Here is an 18,850-nt window from a genome sequence, read left to right as displayed (position 1 = left end):
ATAGTTGAACTGACTGTACGGAGAGCAGAGATGCAGTGGTGGCACTCCCCCACCTGCTGCTGCTCGCTGCCAGTCAGCTGGCTGAGACTCCCACAGTTTTCCCTCGCTTACACCAAACACAAGTCTGGCTGTTTGGAAATATGTTACGCTTTTCTTTGCAATAAACACATTTACTTGAAAGCTTTACTCCATTTGGCACGGCTAGGTGAACTGAGTATGAACAGCCTGCAGGGTAATTGGAGGTGGGGTAAAGGTGCTCCCAAGCCTTTAAGTTAAGAACTGATGATGGCTGGTGCTCCAGTACAGTCATGTCTGAGTGTTATTCACTATGGGGGTGGGGGGATCCCGACAGCTGACCCCGCCTTTATATAACAGGGAAAATTTCAGAAGGTTTTCAATATTCACCTAACTTTATGCAGTGCTTTTAACAGCAGACATATGAATTTTGAGGCTGTGATCTTATCTATAAATCTTACCTTTAAAAACATTACGCATTATAGATGATACAATATGAGCAAACCTAAATATGCATGTTTTTAAACATGTAAAGCAAAAAAACAAGTAAAAAAAAATAACAACCTTGGGACAAAAACACAATTTCACTAACCAAGCTCATACAGAAAAGCAAAACAAAACAATAACGCCTGCTATAGCATTATGTTACTCAACAATGATCTTAATCTTCTAAAAAGCCCAAAAAACGTTTTATTTTGAGTCAATCCCTCAAATACCATACTGTTACCACAAACGCTTATTAGTGCCGCCACAATTTTCACAAACAGCCCCCTACCACCTCGCCTCAAAATTACACCCTTGCCTACTTGTGGTGTTGGCTTTTGTTGATTTGACTGAAATCAGCTTTAAACCGTCTGCAGCGTCTGCGTTTCACAAAGTGAAGTCCACTTCTGGAGCCTCGCTGGCGGTGATTTACTTTTTCTGTCATGTTAGAAAGCAGACAACCTCACACACAATGTGCAGTTTGCAGAAAAATCACGTGAATGGAGTACCTGTTGCTGCTTTTTACAAAAAGCCCCTGACATGGTGAAGCTATTACATACAATTTAGTTTTTTAGCGCTGACTCAGAAGTTTGCTTAATGCATATAATGATCTTTGACATAATGTCTTATCCAATGTGTCTTAACATTAAGAAGATTAGATTAGCTTGTATGATTTGTTGTTTTTTTTAATAAAAAAGAGAGTCAGCATTTGTCACAATGCACAGTTCAGAGCGAGGATCTCTTATTATTGTGAAAGAACTAAATGTTCCCTGCTTTCCCAACAACTTCCAACCTTCTCTGTTTTTGCCAGGAGCCGCCAGTCCCTTAAAGTTCGGGAACATAAAGTCCTGGGTCCATACGTGGACGGCCTTTCGCAGCTCGCCGTTACCAACTTCGAGGTTTGCCTTTCACCCTTCTTGCCACCACGACCCGACCAGAGTTGAATCCGCTCGGCTGCGTTCTTGCGATCCATAAGGCGCAGCAGGGAATACTTTTGTGCAGTCAAAGCACTGATTTATAACGGAATAACCCATTTAGTGTAAAATCCTCCCATGTGCAGAAGCTGTAATGAGACATATCCCTGCTGTGGCTACAGTAATGAGGTTGCACGCAGTTTATATGCCAGGCCTTGGCAGGTCCTCGCTCAGTGACGTTAAAACATCTCCACCCTGTTGCTCTGGGCTCTGCGCTGCCTGATCTGAGGCCAGTGGATTTCCCACTGCCCGCCCGTTGTGAACCAAGCTTGACGAAATGGCACAAAGCCTCGTGTGAAAACCTCCAGTGTTTACAGCAGTTCATGAGAATCCATTTTTTTAAATCACGCTAACAGAAAACTGTATTTTTCCTCTGTAATTATTTGCCTTTAACTTGACCGTTTCAGGACATTGAGGTGTTAATGTCCGAGGGGAACAAATCCCGCACAGTCGCAGCAACCAACATGAACGAGGAGAGCAGTCGATCGCACGCCGTCTTCAGCATCATCGTCACGCAGACGCTCTATGATCTGCAGTCTGGAGTGTGTCTTGTTTTGCTTTTTCTCACACCTTCCTGGCTGTTTTTTTTTTTTTTTTTTTTCCAATTCTCAAAAACACATTTTTAAATCTTTGAATCTGTCTCCCAACAGAATTCAGGGGAGAAAGTGAGCAAGATGAGTCTGGTTGACCTGGCAGGAAGCGAACGCGTATCCAAGACTGGAGCTGCCGGGGAGCGACTCAAGGAAGGCAGCAATATAAACAAGTGTGCTACTCTTTCTATCCTTACTATAACACGTCAGTAAAGTTTTATTATTGGACGACTAAGCCATCGGATGTATATTCCTGCCCTTTTAGGTCTCTTACTACCTTGGGATGTGTGATTTCTGCTCTGGCCGATCAGTCGGCGGGGAAGGGGAAGGCCAAGTTTGTGCCTTACAGAGACTCTGTCCTCACCTGGCTGCTGAAGGTTCGACCCCTCAGCAGTCACACGCTTTCAGAACCGATGAAAAGCGGTAAAAGCAGACGATGAGAAAAGTTGACAGAATCATCGAAATAATGAGACATCTTTCATTCATTATTTTTTACATATTAGAATTAAAACAAAACTGACTCAAAGAGTCAAAGTGTTACCCTGGTGGAATTTCTTTTTGGCCGCTCCGGCTAAGAGTACACATAAGAAAGACAAACAAAGCAATGAACAAGGGTTACAGTGTTTTTGAGGATATATAAATAAGTTTACCTTTAAGTCCATCTAATGCCAAAGGGCCAGAATGTAAAAAAAAATTATTTGTTTAATATCAATTTGTATATATAACAACACAAAGATAAAACCGAATAAAAAATAAATGTATTGATACTATTTATGATATTACCACTATAAATATTGAACTGTTAATATGCTAATTAGTAAAATTGTTGAGAAATTAAATCCATTCATTAAAATTTGGAGTCATTATATGTTAATAATAACATAATAATAATAATAATAATAATAATTCACAATTTTTTTCAGTTCACCATGAAACAACTTTTTGGTTCCTTAAATAGAGCCAAACACATGATTGATTAACCTTCAAAATATGTCCACTTCAAACCGATCATCATGACTAGAGCAATGTTAGGCCCACCAGCTGACTAAAAATGACCCTATTCAGTATGGCATACTAATTTATTGAATTTATATGGATTTTTTTGTTATACAAAATGTATATTTGACTGCATGTTATTTGTTTTTATCTTTTTCAATTTATTATTGACACAAATAATTTTATGATCATTTAAAAAATTATCAGCCTCTTGTGGACCTTGTAATGTAATTTTGGCACTTCTGAAAGCTTATATTTTTATTCATTTACTGACAGATTAGAAAAAGAAGGGACTTTCTTCTTGTTGTATTTCTTTTTGAACTCCACAAATCTTATGTGATTATTGAGACAATTCATAATTTATTCTATCTAGAAATGTTGCACTTTTGGGTTTCTATATTTTTAAACTAATTACTGTAACGAACGAAAATTATTTTATGTTTTTAAAGAGGATCTTGGCATTTCTGGGCCTCCGTATTTAAGCGTATTTTACCTTGACCTCAGGACAACCTCGGTGGGAACAGTAAGACAGCCATGATTGCCACAGTGAGTCCAGCCGCTGATAACTACGAGGAGACGTTGTCCACGTTGCGTTATGCCGACAGGGCCAAGAGGATCGTCAACCACGCCGTGGTGAATGAAGATCCCAACGCTCGGATCATCAGGGAGCTCAGGGAGGAGGTGGAGAAGCTTCGAGTTCAGCTCTCTCAGGCTGAGGTGACATGTGGCCCATCACCGATGGTGGTTCTGCTCCCCAATCACCAGTAATCACAGTCTGATTTTTCTTTTTCTCACGCTTTCTTTCTTTAGTCCTTGAAGGCTCCTGAGCTGAAGGAGAAACTGCAGGAATCAGAGAAGCTCATTCAGGAGATGACAGTCACCTGGGAGGAGAAGCTCAGGAAGACAGAAGAGATTGCTACTGTATGCACACCAAAAAAAACACTAAAACCTGGACTGCCTTTCTTTGCAGTTTTACACTGTCATTATCTGTGTTTACAGGAGCGTCAGAAGCAGCTGGAGAGCATGGGAATCTCTCTGGAAACTTCTGGGATTAAAGTGGGAGAAGACAAGTGTTTCCTGGTCAACCTTAATGCTGATCCTGCCTTGAACGAGCTGCTGGTTTATTATCTGAAGGTAAACCTGTTGGCACAGAGATGTGCAGTGCTTCTGTCTCTGGTGATCAGTCCCTCTCGCCTTTGCCGTTACCAAACTGTGGCCTATAGAGTTAAATAAAAATGAAGTCGCATTTTCTGTAACATTTCTGGCAGATTTCAGAGCTCCAGTTTTTGTGCCACTTTAGCTAAATCTCATTTCTCTTTCACAGCCATAATTACAGAGCTTTAAGATGAGTTCCCGCTAGTCTTCCAGTTGTAAGCTTTCATTAGATATTTATACTAGAAGCAATGGTGCCATCATACTATCCGTGTCCGCGTGTGTCACAGCAGACACTATAAAGGAAACTTGTACTGTTTTAAAACAAAGTTTGGATCCTGGAGACATTTTAAACTGTCTCCAGTACGGGATATTTAGCATGGTTAGCTTTAGTAACTGTAATTAGCAGTGTCTGCATTTATTCTCTCATGCACGTCTTTCTCAGTGACAGGCCTCACTGCAAAAAGGGAACTAAAAGTAAGTAAAGTTTTCTTAAAATTAGTATATTTTCCCTTGATTTGAGCAGCTAAATAAGACTATTTGCCAATGGAATGAGTATTTTAACCCCTAAGACAATATAATTAGATATCCGGCACTTGAAATAGGATGATGAAGATGAAATGTTCTTATTTTAAGTGCAAAACTCTCATTCCATTGGCAAATAGTCTGAAAGTGAATTTCTCCATTGTGAGATCAATAAAGACTATCTTATCATATCTTAAATATCTTAAATAGTCTTATTTAGCTGCTCAAATCAAGGAAAAAGACACTAATTTCAAGAAAATTTTACTTACTTTTAGTTACATTTTTGCAGCGTGTCAGGTTCAGCTCGGCCTGTCTTTGTCAGCAATGCAGTCGCACCGCAAGGCTCTGTTCTTAGTCCCATCCTGTACAAATCACTTCATTGGCCAGCCTCCCATCACCAGGCGTTTCAAATATTCAGATTACATTATTGGCTTACTCGCTCTGCTTTTGAACCAGGAGACAAGTCACAGCCTACAAAGGCGAAGACTTGCCCACTTTGCCTGGTGGTGCAAAGACAACCATCTTCTCCTCAATGCCACTAAAACCAAAGAACTCATATTTGATTACCGCATAAATACCACCCCGCATGATCCCATGTTTATTGGCAATTGGCCAATTGAGTTTGTGGATCGCTTCAAAGACCTTGGAATCACTGAACTTTAATCACAGCACCACAGACATCATTAAGCGCTATCAGGAGAGAACCCATCCGCAGCCTCAGCTCTCCCGTCCTGCTTCTTCAGTATCGTAGCGTCATATGTGCTGCAACAATATCCTTATTGTGATTCTTCTTAAACGGCTATGCTGTTATGCTAACTTTGGGTCTCAATCAGTAACAATTTAAATTAAAGAGAGTCCCCCCCTCCGCCCCAAACTGGAAGCAATTAGGTGTGATGCGTTCAGTTATTAGTAAACAATGGGATTTATGAGTTTCCCAACCTGCCAATCACCGGTCAGCGCAGATCAAGCTAAAACTGGACCAATTCTGGTCAACAGCCGATTTGTCGAGTCACCTCGGGTCAAGAGTGTGCTAAAAAAAATATTCTGTGACAACCAGCACATGTCGTTATTGACGACGTTTATGTACAGAATGTCTGTAAAAACCTCACATCGGAATAAGATTTGCCACAAAAGGCAGAGCTCCTTTATATTTGTTAATGTGCACCGTTAAATGCGACTGAGGTATTTGTTCACATGCCAGCGAGTGTAACAGATTTGTCCATTTGGAGCAGGACTGGAACTATTAAACAGCTAGTTGGACCTGTAAGAGCCGAGGTATGCGAGAAAAGAGTCTGCGCAGCGTACAGAACAACAGCGCTTTGTCTGGCCCAGGCAGTCCGGCCCGGCATATCAGTGAGGAATGACTATGGCAATGTGAAATGGGCTAGAACATCCTCTATTAGCTGGAATGTTTGTGCCCCCTCTGCACAGCCCCCTGCCCCCACTGTTATGTTTTTCATTCGTTTTCTAGTACAATAGCTCAATGAAGCAGTTTAAATCAGATTTGCTGTTCTGCTTTGATCAATATGTTCTCCACCTGCGTGTAGGAGCACACCCGGGTCGGTGCAGACACCTCTCAGGACATCCAGCTGTTCGGCATCGGGATCCAGCCGGAGCACTGCGTCTTGGACCTCTGCCCAGATGGTGACGTCACCTTGATGCCCATCGGGAATGCCAGGTGAGCTATTGTAAGGACTATCTAGGTCCAGTGTACTCGCTATCTCTCCGCCTGCGCTATGAATGGCTGCTCTGGAGAGTTTCCCATGACATCACTACAGAGGGAGCTTGTGAACAGAGCCCCTACACGTCCGTATCAGAACTTTCGTCTTCCTCCCACTCTCAGGATGATTGTTTCTGCCACGGTAGTCAGTTTTTCCCCATTTTAGAGATGAAGATTAGGAATTCCACCGACGTGTTTGTGTTTTGTGCAGGACCTGTGTGAACGGTACAGTGGTCGACTCCTTGGTGCACCTGTGGCATGGAGATCGTATCTTATGGGGAAACAATCACTTCTTCAGGTATGAGTCCTTCGCTGTAATCCAGATGTTAACAGTTAGGAAGGTGAAAGGCAGGTCAAAGCTAGGTAGACAAGGTAATTCCAAGTGTTTTACAGGAAAATAAGGAAACTGAGATAAAGACAGTTACACAAGGACACAAAACACATAAGGACAACCATATTAAAGTTTAAGCATTACATAAAAGAAAGTAAATATTGAAATGCTAATTTAAAACAAATAAAGAGGCAAGACACAAATCACTGGAAGTGATTTAGAAGAGGAGACTGCTTTCTTCACATCTGGTTGGTTAAAAAGCTGATGGCAAAGTTCTGGGAACATGGAGTAAACAGGTTTCTGATAAGAGCTTATGGTTCATACCTGACATGATTTGACCATTTAGTGTTTTATAGACCATAAACAATTGAATTGTGTTCCTTGACAAACAGGGGGCCAGGACAGGGAAGTAAGAACTGGAGTAATGTGATCCATTTCCTGGGTTTTGATGATCATTTTGGATGAGCAGCTGAGTGATTACTTCAGTAGGGAGACCTGTAAAGGCACCATTACAATAATCCAAACTACTGAAAATAACGAAGCAAACAAGTTTTGCTGTGCTCTGATTTTTGACTGGAGTTTTTTTTTCTGCTAGTTCGCTGGTGTAGTAACTGACTTTATCTGGTTGCTAAAATCTAGGTCTGAGTCCATGATGACATGTACATTTTTCTGTATGGCCCATGGCCTTTAGCCTCAAAGAGTCTGGTTGTGTTCTGATTTACAACCTCACATTTTTGGGACAGAAAAACAAAGAATTATGTATTTTATGCATTAAGCTGGAGGAAGGGCTTAGTAAAATAAATGTGTCAGTTTGTGTCATTTGCTTTGATATTTTAAGGTGTACTGTAGCTTGACATGATCTGAGCTAGGTAGATCAATTAGAAGTTAAATAAGAGGGCCGAGAGTTATACTTAATATATATATATATATATATATATATATATATATATATATATATATATATATATATATTAGAATTATATATTATATTAGAATTATATATTATACAATAAAAGAGTCTTGAGAATTGAGCTTTGAGAAACTCCAAATATGTTTAAGAAACTCCAAATGTTTGTTTGCTCTGATTTTTAATTGACAAATGAAAACAGCAGTCCTGGTCTGCCAAATTACATTTTAACCAGCTTTAGCATAATACCAGATAACCTCACCGACTTTTCCAGTCTGTTAATCAGGATGTTTTGATCAACTGGGTTGAATGCAGCGTTGGAAACCAGCAACACAAAGACGGCCATTTTATGTGCATCAGCTCTGAGTCATATGTCATTAAAAACCTTTCCCTGTGCAGTCTCAGTCTCAGAGGCCGTTGATACAGTCATTGGTGAACTGCTTACCATTTGTCTTTGTCAAACGTGTAAGGTTAATCCTGAGGCTGAAAAAAAAAGGACTGATTAGATCTTGTGTTGCGTCTCAGAATCAATTTGCCTAAACGAAAGCGGCGGGACCGTTTGAAGGAGCTGGAGAGAGCTTCTCCCAGAGAGAGCTTTGTCGAGGCAGATGTGGAAACAGCCAGCGAGGCTTCCTCCGAGCAGGACTACAGTTATGAGTTCGCCCAGATGGAGGTCATAATGAAGACTCTCGGAAACAATGGTAGGAATAGGACAATGGGGCAGTCCTCATTTTAATGAAGGGATTTCTACTGGCATTGTAGACTTTGTTTTCTGCTTTACTGACATTTGTCATTCATTCCTTTGAAAATTACAACAAACAGAGTGTATTATTCTATGTTCTACACGTAATACAAAACCTGTCGCTTTCCACATTCGAAGACCCGATGCAGAATGTGGTCCAGGTGCTGGAGAAGCAGTACCTAGAGGAGAAACGGACAGCTCTCGAGGAGCAGAGGCTCATGTATGAACGGGAGCTGGAGTCTCTACGGCAACAGCTGTCTCCGGAGAAGACGCAAAATTACCACCGAAACAGCAACGAGCGCCTTGCTTACCCGACACACACACCCCAGGGCAAGCTGAGACTCTGGACAGAAGAGCGGTAAATGGGGTCAACAAAACCAGTCATGTCTCTGTTACAGCTGCTAGTGTCCTGGGCCATCACGATAGCAATGTGCAAATAATCAAAAGTTTGACCCTAAGATGAACTCAAACCCTAGTGTTGGAGGTGCAGGGCTGCACAGTCTGCTGCACGGTCTGCTGCCCTGTCTCCTTGTGGTGTCTAAAGGGCATGGCAACCAAAATGATCAATATAACACAAACAACAGGGAATAATCTTACATCTTTCTTTAGTGAAGAAGATAACAAAAATAGCTAACACTGAATCTTCTTTTGTTCCTTTGTATGTGAATGCTAACGTTAGCACTGCAGCGCAGCTAAATGCTGCAGGAAGTTAGAAAAGTCACAGTTTAAAACTTGCAGGATTAAAAGTTGTGGAGTTGTATATGTTTAGCTTTTTGTTAAGTATAGACACAGCTATTATATATCCCTGCTGTTATTCATATGGGGTGCAATAACTAAATACAACAAGTTAATTAAAGGCTTTGTCTTTATCATATTTTCATCAGGGAGCATTATATGCCTCCGTAATGCAAATTTTTCCAAGTCAATTTTAATTTGAAGATGAATCAATGAGAAGATATATACGTTAACTTCTGACAATTTATTAATTTTGGCTCCGAACCCCAAATCTGCTCTGACTGCGGGCTGACTTCACGATTGGTCCGTACCAGGACCGTCGTGGCTAACATTGGTTCTGGTTTGTGTGCTAGCGGCAACATGTTTTGGATTGAGGTGATACTTTAGGCCTTAAGCGTTGCGGTCCTCAATGCATCCTGGGAGTCATCTCTTCTGTTGGTAAATTAACATTCGGTGCAGTACTGCCACCTACTGGGCTGGAGTGTTTGAATCAGCATCACCGCTGAGGGAGCTGAGAAAGCAGCGATTATGAATGTGGTATTTAAAAAAAAAAGAATTTGACTCATCAAACATAATCCCTTTAAAAACCATTGCCCTACATATAAAGGGTTCTTACCTCAGCTGTTTTTTGTTGCAATAGTTACAATTTAAATACAGGACTATGCTTTTAAGGAACCACATAATCTAGATTTTTTTTTGTTCGTAAAATTCACCTTAATCTGAATGTATAACATCATAAATCTTCTGCCTCATGAATTACTGTTTTGCGCTAATGATGGGTGTTTATGTCTGCATTTGTGAGACAGGGATGAGCTTTTCCGCCAGAGTCTGTCTCGACTCAGGGAGCAGGTCGTCAAGGCCAACACTTTGGTGCGAGAAGCCAACTTTTTGGCTGAGGAGATGAACAAACTCACCGACTATCAGGTCACCCTTCAGATTCCTGCAGCCAACCTCAGCGCCAACCGCAAGGTCAGACCTCTGAACCCCCACCTCTTAGATATATCTCCCCCTTTTCTGTGCAGGCTGCAAGTTAAGGTCTGAAATGTGTCCAATCTATATATTTTTTGATGTAGCGTGGAGCAATCGTGAGCGAGCCAGCCATTCAGGTACGCAGGAAGGGAAAGGGGACCCAGGTGTGGACCATTGAGAAGCTGGAGAACAAACTGGTGGACATGAGAGACCATTACAGGGACTGGAAGGAAGGCAGAGAGGAACAGGTGAAAAACAAAGAACCATAGGGGAGAAACAGATGAGCATAAATCCATATCAAGTGAGAGGAATAACTCTGCTTCTTTTTCTCCCCAGTACAACAAAGCAAACAGAAAACATTGCGACTCTTTCTACGAGGGCCAAGAGCACCACAACCTGATCGGCGTGGCCAATATTTTTCTAGAATGTCTTTTCCATGATGTCAAGCTGCAGTATGCTGTCCCCATCATAAGCCAACAGGGAGAGGTGAATATTTTCACGCGACTTTACGACATGCGTTGTTTATGTGCAAATAAATTGAGAAGAAGAGATGCTGAATTTTTCCAAGGAGAGAAAAGCTCACAGAAAAATGCGGCAAAAGAACTGCAGGTGCAATGGCGGCAAAATGTAGTCCAACAAAGCGCCCCTTGAAGGGCAGGACACAAATACACCCCGCACTTTTCAGATTTTAGTCAGCAAAAGTAAAATGTCCCTTCCGCTTTACAGTTATGCACTGTTCTGTTGTTCTAACACATTAAACTCACTGAAGGTTTTGGGCATGAAATAGTTAAAAGGCGTCAATACTTTTGCAAGGAACTGCACTTAAATGTAAAATGTTCAGTAATATCACGTTTGCAGCGCCGTTGCCAACAACATCCTCGGTAACTACACAGTGAATGTACATAAGACATCTTCTGCCTTATTTCTTTTAGTATTTTTCTTTTTTTTCTTTTTCTTACCTACTTCTTTTTGATCCATGGTATAACGAGGACACACTGTATATATATGATGCATCTTGTCCTACTTGATTCCTATGATTACTGATTACTGAGCCGATGTGACATGTGAATTTCTCCAATGTGAGATCAATAAAGCCTATCTTATCTTAACTGAACACTTTCGTTTGCGTGTTCAGGTAGCGGGCAGGTTGCACGTGGACCTGATGCGAGTGAGCGGGCCGGTGCCGGAGCGCCTCTGCGGTGGAGACGACTCATCGGAGAACTCCAGTGAAAGCAGTTGCTATGAGGTCATGGACACCAACGGGGAGATTGTCCACATGGCCAAGAGGCTCACCTGCAGGGTAAAAGCATCCGAGCTCCGATTATTTTGGGTCCTCTGCCACTTCACTGGGAGGATTCGTTTCCAGGGTTACCGACATTTGCTTGGTCTCCATCCTGTTTGTTTCCCCGTTGCAGGTGAGGATCAAGGAGGCCACAGGACTGCCGCTCAACCTGTCCAACTTTGTCTTCTGTCAGTACACGTTCTGGGAGCACGGTGAGCCCACTGTGGCTCCTCCCATGGTCAGCCCAGACGCTCCGTCCCCTCGCAGCCCAGATTCCCACTTTACTGTCCAGTTTGATCACTGCAAAGTATGGATAAACCTTGAACAAAATAAACGAGTCTTTTTTCCCTTTATTTCTAAACTAGCATTTTGAATCCATCTTTGTTTCGCTCAGGACTTTGTTGTGCACGTGACGGATGAGTTTCTGGAGTTTATATCAGACGGAGCTTTGGCCATAGAGGTGTGGGGCCACCGCTGTGCCGGGAACGGGCGCGCTCTCTGGGAGTTAGATGTTCTGGAAGCAAAGACCCAGACGCTGCGAGACAGGTACAACGGGCTTCTCGCCTTCTGGAGTCAAAAACCAATGCTGAAACCTTACGCTGCTTAAACCCCGCCGCTGCTGCGTGTTAAAAGGTGGAGCGAAGTGTCTCGCGCGGTCGAGCTGTGGGTCTCCATCCAGGAGCTGAACGAGCAGGGGGAGTACACATCCGTGGAGCTGCAACCTGCGAAGGACGTCAGCACAGGAGGCGTCTTCCAGCTCAGACAGGTCAGAGGGGGGGAAAAAACAGGAGGTGCTTGCACTCTAATTTAGACCGACTGAACGACAGCAAACATGCGCGACGTGTCTGTGTGAGCAGGGCCATTCCAGGAGGCTCCAGGTGTGCGTGAAGCCGGTCCAGAACTCGGGCACCCTGCCTCTGCTGGTGGAGGCGGTGTTGTCTGTGTCGATCGGCTGCGTGTCGGCCCGTTCCACCAGACTGCAGAGACCGCTGGACAGCTACCAGGTCTGTGATAAACCCAGATTTACGACCTGAACAGCCCTGCACATGTGTTGGACTTAAACAAGCTCGACATCAATGGGAGGGCTTGCAGAGGGATGGAAGCCGATATCCGCCTGAGAACAGCGTGCTCACATTGTGCCAGAGTTATTCAATATCGTGCTGAATCAGCCCGGTTAGGGTTATTTTATTGGAGGCGAGCAAGTCAGATGTGCTGTTCCTGTATTAAATTCACATAGATTTTCTTTTAAGGCTTTTAGGTCTACTGGCTTCTCGCTGTTGTCTAAGAGGCTTTTGACTTTGGGTAAAAAAACAAAACAAAACACATTTATACTTGTTCCTAAAAAAGAAAAATTAATAAAAATAAATAAATAAAAATCAAGTAATAAAGTAAAATATTTAGGACACACTATAAGGTTTGTGACCACTTAAAAACACTCTCAAATGTTTCATCTATCTATCTATCTATCTATCTATCTATCTATCTATCTATCTATCTATCTATCTATCTATCTATCTATCTATCTATCTATCTATCTATCTATCTATCTATCTATCTATCTGTCTGTCTGTCTGTCTGTCTGTCTGTCTGTCTATTAGGATTATTCTCAGTATTTTTTGTAATATTTCTTTGTTTTTCTTTTTTCTTTAATTTTATTCTGCAGTAAAAAAAAATATTAGACTATCTTTACGCACTACCCTAATGTAATGTTTTCTTTTTGTCTTAAGACCAATAGGACCACTTATTGGTAGTGAGCAGTCAGCTTTTTGGCTAAAAACTGAACAAGAGTTAATTTTACATCAGACAGGGATGCTGATAAAGACCAGTGTTGCTGAGATTGTGTTTATTTCTGTTTTTCCTATAAAGACATGTAAAATAAAGGTTTTCTTATTTTTTCTTGGTTGTGGTGTAGAGATGCACATTCTGGCGAGTGCCAATTTCCTTTTTCGTTTAGGTCTTTTCTAATTTTCTTAAAGGACTATAGGGCATTAAAGAGGTCTATATATGTTTCAGGTTCTCTGAGTGATGTAGTTTTTTTAATTTAATGCAAAATAATAGAAAATAAATGATGTTTCAAAGCATATTTGACTGTAACCTTATCCAATTTTTGATATACTAGAGAAAAGGTCCCTCAAAGTATTGTATATGTTGTTGGTTGAAGTGTCCATAGACCAAAAATGGTGGGATTTCTTTGCTTTGGTGCATTTACTGAATAAGACTCAGATTTTTCAGGATTTGACCTGCTGATAATTGATCAGAGTTAAAAAATAGAAATTGGCATATTCTGATTTCTGGATTATTGATTAATGCATCTCTAGTCTTGTGCCTTGACTCATCCTTTCCAGAGGCTAGCGGTCCCTCTCACAGAGGCCAAAGAATATAGAAGAATTATCTTTGCACTTTTAGTTTTGTTAGAAATGCACCATTTTTGTCTATCGTTTATAATAAGAAAATCAATAATTAGAGCTTGTGGAGCATATTCTGGTTTCCTCCTTTTTGACTGAGTGTCCTCTTCCCCTGCCAGAAAGAGGCGGAAGACGATATGGATAGTTACCAGGTACCCTCAAAGTCTCCGCCCGCTGCTGTCCCTCACCCTGTAGTTCACTTTGCAGCATGAAGGAAACCAAATGATGACGTGTTTGTGAGACAGCAGCCTCTGTTGACTAAAAAAAAAAAAAACGTGCTTTATTAAGCAGCATCTGCACACGTGTGGATGATTTCCGACGCTGTAATTATCCATTGCACCAGCAGTTTGTTGATGTGAAAAACAGCTCCACCCGCGGCTGAACTGGCGCTCCCGGAGCAGCATGTCTGCCAGGGTCTCATCCCTCGCTCACTTTTCCTTCCTTCAGGATATTCACATAAATGCCACTTATTGCATGTCACTGTTGAAAAGCTGCAGTAACAACCCTCACTTATATGCCAGGACATTGCATGGCAGCATGATTTACTGCGTGTTTGCATGGTGAAAAGCGTGCTGATGTCAGAGGCCTAACTTGTTTGGCTTTGAGGTCTGCTGAGCGAGAAACATGTCGCAGAGGGGAATGCGCTCTCTGCTGTCCGCTTTCAGGTTCTGTAACAACGGCAGACCGACGTGCGTCATAATCAGGAAGGATTGTGGGTAATAGCTGTAGCAGGGGAGTGCATGCACATGTGACTGATATTTGGCAGTTACTAGATGTTTAAAATGGGTCTTGGGTATATTTTAAATGTACAGTGCCGTAACTGTTTTGTGTCACATTGCAGTCTCCAGTGTACTTTTGCAAGAGTTTATGTGACAGACCAAGAAAAAGTGTGCATATTTAACAAAGCGAAAGAAAATAATGTATGGTTTTCAATGTTTGTTTTTTTTCGCTACTAAAAATCTGAAAGTGCAGCGTGTATTTGGATTCATCTCCCTTTACTCTAACAGCCCTAAATACAGGAGTTAACGCTCTGTTAAGTCCTCGGAGTCTTGTTGGAGATCGTGAGCGAATTAAACAGGATCACGAAGACCAGGGAACTCTGCGCAAACGTCAGAAATAAAGCTGGACTGAACTTTACAGTATGGTTGGACTATAAAACAATATTAGAAACTTACAACGTATCACAGAGAACTGTTCAAATCATTGAAAGAGTTTAGCAAACCTGCTACGACATGAACCTCAGCCTAAACTAAGGCTACGTTCACACTGCAGCCTGAAGTCACCCAGCTCCGTTTTTTTTTTTGCCCATACGCGACCTGTATCTGATCTTTTCATGACACTCTGAACAACACAGATCGGATCTTTTCAAATGCGACCCAGGCCACTTGGATATGTGGTCCTAATTCCGACACGTATCTGATCTTTTCAAATGCGACCTGTGTCTGTACGGCCGGGTCGCATTCATCCGACCTGTACGTCACTGATACTCGACAAACGTAACTAATCTGCGCCGTACTATGCAGAAGCGGAAAGAAAAACGACACCCATGGCGGGCAACAATGAGGAGAGCAGTCAGTGGAGAGAAAGCTCCGGTTCCAAAAGAAATTAAAGATCGCAAAATGCACGCCAGCATTATAATCCATGTTTACTTTGCTACGTGTGAGGTCATCGCGTTCTCAACTGCGCATGCGGGACACTTAAGTTGGATGAATGCAGTTCACACAGGAGATCACATACAAGTTGCATATATTTGGAAATGTGAGCGACCACGCAAAAAAAAAATAAGATTTCACAAAAAAATCAGAATTGAGCATTAGGGCCTGCAGTGTGAACGTAGCCTAAGAGGCCAGGCAAGGAGAGCATCATCAGACCCATCATCGTGTGGGGAGCGTGTCTTCATCAGGGATAGAGAAGCCGGTCAGGGTTCCTGGAAGGATGTGGAGGGGGCTAACTGCAGGGCAATCCTGAAAAAAGGCAGAGGTCGTAAAAGACTTGAAACTGGAGTGGGAACTCATCTTAAAGCAACCCAAAACAGAGGACCGGAGCTTTAGTGTGTTTGTTTAGGTCAAAGCATTTTCATGTGTTGGAATGGCTCAAACTCCCAACCTAAGACAGACAATCTCTGTCATATCTGACTGGGCTTTAGTTGTTTTCAAACAAGGGTTGGCCAAAATTTCAATCTACGGATATGCAAGGCTGGTAGAGAAATAGCACACAAGATGCACTTTTATTAGTGAGAACAGTTTCGAAACCATTTATTTTCCATCCAACTCACTATTTTGCTCTGCTTTCTGTTGGTCTATCACATAAAATGTCACTATGACACTGAGGTTTGTGGCTAAGTGACAAAATGGGAACAGGTTTAAGGGCTATGAAGACCTTAGTGCAGCACCTTCTGCGTTTAATCCTAACATCCAGGGTTTAGAAAACGTAATTCTTAATTTGGAATGTTTTTTTAAGAAACAACAAGAATCCTTACATAAAATGAACACACACCACCCCCTTGCAGCAGATCATCTGCCCCATTTAGCCACCCGGAAATGACTCTGGTCCCTGTCTGGTTCCAGGAGGAAGACCTGAACTGCGTCAGAGAGCGCTGGTCCGACGCCCTCATCAAACGCCGGGAGTATCTTGATGAACAAATCAAGAAAATTATCAACAAACATGGTTAGTTTGGGGGGGGGGGGCTTGGACAACTGCGGGAAAGCAATCAGTGCTGTTTTTGATGAAAACTCTCTCTTTTTGATTGGATGTTTTCAGAAAAGTCGGAGGAGGACGTGGAGAGGGAGGCGCGGCTGGTGGAGCAGTGGGTCGGCCTGACTGAGGAGAGGAACGCGGTGCTGGTGCCCGCTGCTGGCAGCGGCATCCCCGGAGCCCCTGCAGACTGGTGAGACAGAAAAACACACACGCACACTGTTTACGCTTCATATTTACCCTTTTGATCTGTCGGACCACCAACTGTATTATTCTGTGTGTAGGACTCCACCTGCAGGGATGGAGGCTCACATTCCTGTCCTCTTCCTGGATCTGAACGGTGAGTAAGGACAAACAGAACGCTTTTTTTCAACCGGCTTCCTCTTCGGCTTTCCAAACACAAACCTTTTTCTTTTTTTTTTCTTTGTGTTGCCAGCGGATAATCTGACAGTGAGCGAGCAGCTCACTGGGCCACACACTGCTGGACTAAACTCTATCCTGCCCAAAGAGCATGGCAGCCAGTTCTTTTATCTGCCGATCATCAGACACAGCCATGAGGAGGTGAAGCATGATTTTACTGCCCCCTGGTGGCTGAAACCTGGGGAATCTAGAAAAGGGGGTCCTCTGGAAATTGGCCCATGTGGGCTTGGTAAATAGAGTTGGAAGCAAAAAAGCTTTTATTAACATTTCAAAGTTATGAAGACTTTTTAGATTTTTTTTCTTAAGCAGTAATCTCTGACGTATTTACTTTAAGAAACTGTCCTAAAAGTATAATCGCACTCCTCCTCTGCCCCTGTTATCCATGTTTATGTCAGTCACAATCTTAATTAAAAACACCACTCCTATAAACCCCCCCCAGGTGTCGGCTGTGTGCTCCTGGGACTCATCCATTCATGACTCCGTGCACCTCAACCGGGTCACCTCCCCCAACGAGCGCATCTACCTGATCGTTAAAGCCACGGTGCAGCTCAGCCACCCGGCCTCCATGGAGCTGGTCCTCCGCAAGAGGATCGCTGTCAACATCTACAACAAGCAGGTGCGGTGCTGGAACGGGTCACGGGCAAACACGGGGGCTCCCAGCGGCGGGCCGCGTTTCACGCTTTCGCTTTGTGTCCATCAGAGTTTCACGCAGAGTCTCAAGAGGAGAATGTCTCTGAAGAACACGCTGTACGCCTGCGGTGTGATTTATGAGATTGTTTCCAACATACCAAAGGTGCAGCTCAGCTTTCCTGCTTACAAATATATACATTATATATATATGATTAAAAGAAAGACATAAAGGCTCAGTATTTTATCGTTATCCTTATTTTCTCTCCTATCTTTCCAGGCGTCAGAGGAGCCAGAGGAGAGGGAGACACTGGCCCTCATGGCTGCTCGAGGGGACAGCGAAGAAACCCAGGACGGAGAAACGTACATAGAGAAATACACCCGAGGGGTTCTGGAGGTGGAGAACATTTTGAGTTTGGAGCGGCTAAGACAGGTATCGGACATACTGATTTACTCCATGAAACACAGACGTCACAAACGTAGCAGATAGTTCGGGCTGAACATCAGTGCAAGCAGCTGAGTGCAATTTCTGCAGATGGCTGAGGTAAGGAGTTGCTGTGAAGCTAGAAGGCCAGTCATGAGTGTCAGGGTACCCAGAGAAACTGGATTCAGAACCACATAGGATCACGCTGTCTCTAAGGTTTAGAGACAGAGCTATTGGAGTGGCCAGAGTTTTCATCAGCTTTATAGCACACGGAATAGCGCAGTGCTCCTTCACCTGCTGCTGCACATTGTGGATCAGCTGGCTGAAAGAGAAGAAAGTCAGATCTGCCTGTTTGAAAACGCTCATAAACGATGACTTTTTATTTAAATTTTTGTGTAAATGCCGTGGTATTTTACTGAAGTATTATATCGTCAGACTCCCATGCCATCCTATGACAGTGACTAGTTGGTAAGCCTCATATTACACTGTTTAAACTGCCTGACTACCGATGCTAAAACGTTGAAAAAACGTTTGGAAACTCCCTCACAAAGGATGACGCTTGCTCTCGTTCATGTCATTCATAATAAGGCTAAATAAAAAAGCTCAAACGCTACATTCTGTTGGAATCGTGTATTATTTCCCTAACATGTTATGTTACGAGCTGCTTCCGATGATTATGGTTCAAACCCTGATTTTGCCCGTTAAGTTTTAAGTCTCTAGTCAAACCAAAGTTATCTTTCAAAATCATTACCGGTAACCATCATTTCACCTTTCAGCCATATTTTCCACAATTTTTATGAAAGACTTTTGCTCAGGAGGTTAATACGCTTTTAAAGGTCCATTTCATAAAATTGCAGCC

The 18,850-nt window shown here is 42.6% G+C and overlaps 1 protein-coding gene across 4 annotated transcripts in view; it reads left to right on the top strand.

Annotated features, from left to right (window-relative positions):
- Positions 1–18,850, top strand: part of kif13a (kinesin family member 13A) — a 51,433-nt gene that overhangs the window by 23,780 nt on the left and 8,803 nt on the right. For 3 of the 4 annotated variants that reach the window (XM_021316399.2, XM_012862647.3, XM_021316401.2), the window contains exons 7-33: positions 1,310–1,397; positions 1,880–2,014; positions 2,123–2,235; positions 2,328–2,439; positions 3,563–3,775; positions 3,869–3,979; positions 4,058–4,192; positions 6,283–6,413; positions 6,667–6,753; positions 8,219–8,394; positions 8,574–8,793; positions 9,977–10,139; positions 10,244–10,387; positions 10,476–10,625; positions 11,275–11,439; positions 11,555–11,728; positions 11,816–11,967; positions 12,055–12,187; positions 12,279–12,425; positions 13,946–13,978; positions 16,394–16,493; positions 16,587–16,713; positions 16,805–16,860; positions 16,957–17,081; positions 17,380–17,556; positions 17,641–17,733; positions 17,848–18,000. In XM_021316399.2, the coding sequence (XP_021172074.2) occupies positions 1,310–1,397; positions 1,880–2,014; positions 2,123–2,235; positions 2,328–2,439; positions 3,563–3,775; positions 3,869–3,979; positions 4,058–4,192; positions 6,283–6,413; positions 6,667–6,753; positions 8,219–8,394; positions 8,574–8,793; positions 9,977–10,139; positions 10,244–10,387; positions 10,476–10,625; positions 11,275–11,439; positions 11,555–11,728; positions 11,816–11,967; positions 12,055–12,187; positions 12,279–12,425; positions 13,946–13,978; positions 16,394–16,493; positions 16,587–16,713; positions 16,805–16,860; positions 16,957–17,081; positions 17,380–17,556; positions 17,641–17,733; positions 17,848–18,000 (3,613 nt within the window). The remainder of the gene's footprint in view (positions 1–1,309; positions 1,398–1,879; positions 2,015–2,122; positions 2,236–2,327; positions 2,440–3,562; positions 3,776–3,868; positions 3,980–4,057; positions 4,193–6,282; positions 6,414–6,666; positions 6,754–8,218; positions 8,395–8,573; positions 8,794–9,976; positions 10,140–10,243; positions 10,388–10,475; positions 10,626–11,274; positions 11,440–11,554; positions 11,729–11,815; positions 11,968–12,054; positions 12,188–12,278; positions 12,426–13,945; positions 13,979–16,393; positions 16,494–16,586; positions 16,714–16,804; positions 16,861–16,956; positions 17,082–17,379; positions 17,557–17,640; positions 17,734–17,847; positions 18,001–18,850) is intronic. The other variant, XM_021316400.2, reaches the window with a different exon arrangement.

The sequence above is a fragment of the Fundulus heteroclitus genome, chromosome 3 (genome assembly GCF_011125445.2).
Source record: "Fundulus heteroclitus isolate FHET01 chromosome 3, MU-UCD_Fhet_4.1, whole genome shotgun sequence".
In the NCBI taxonomy this organism is placed as follows: Eukaryota; Metazoa; Chordata; class Actinopteri; order Cyprinodontiformes; family Fundulidae; genus Fundulus; species Fundulus heteroclitus.
The sequence above is the reverse complement of the archived record's forward strand: the minus strand, read 5'-3'. Positions and strand labels throughout refer to the sequence as shown.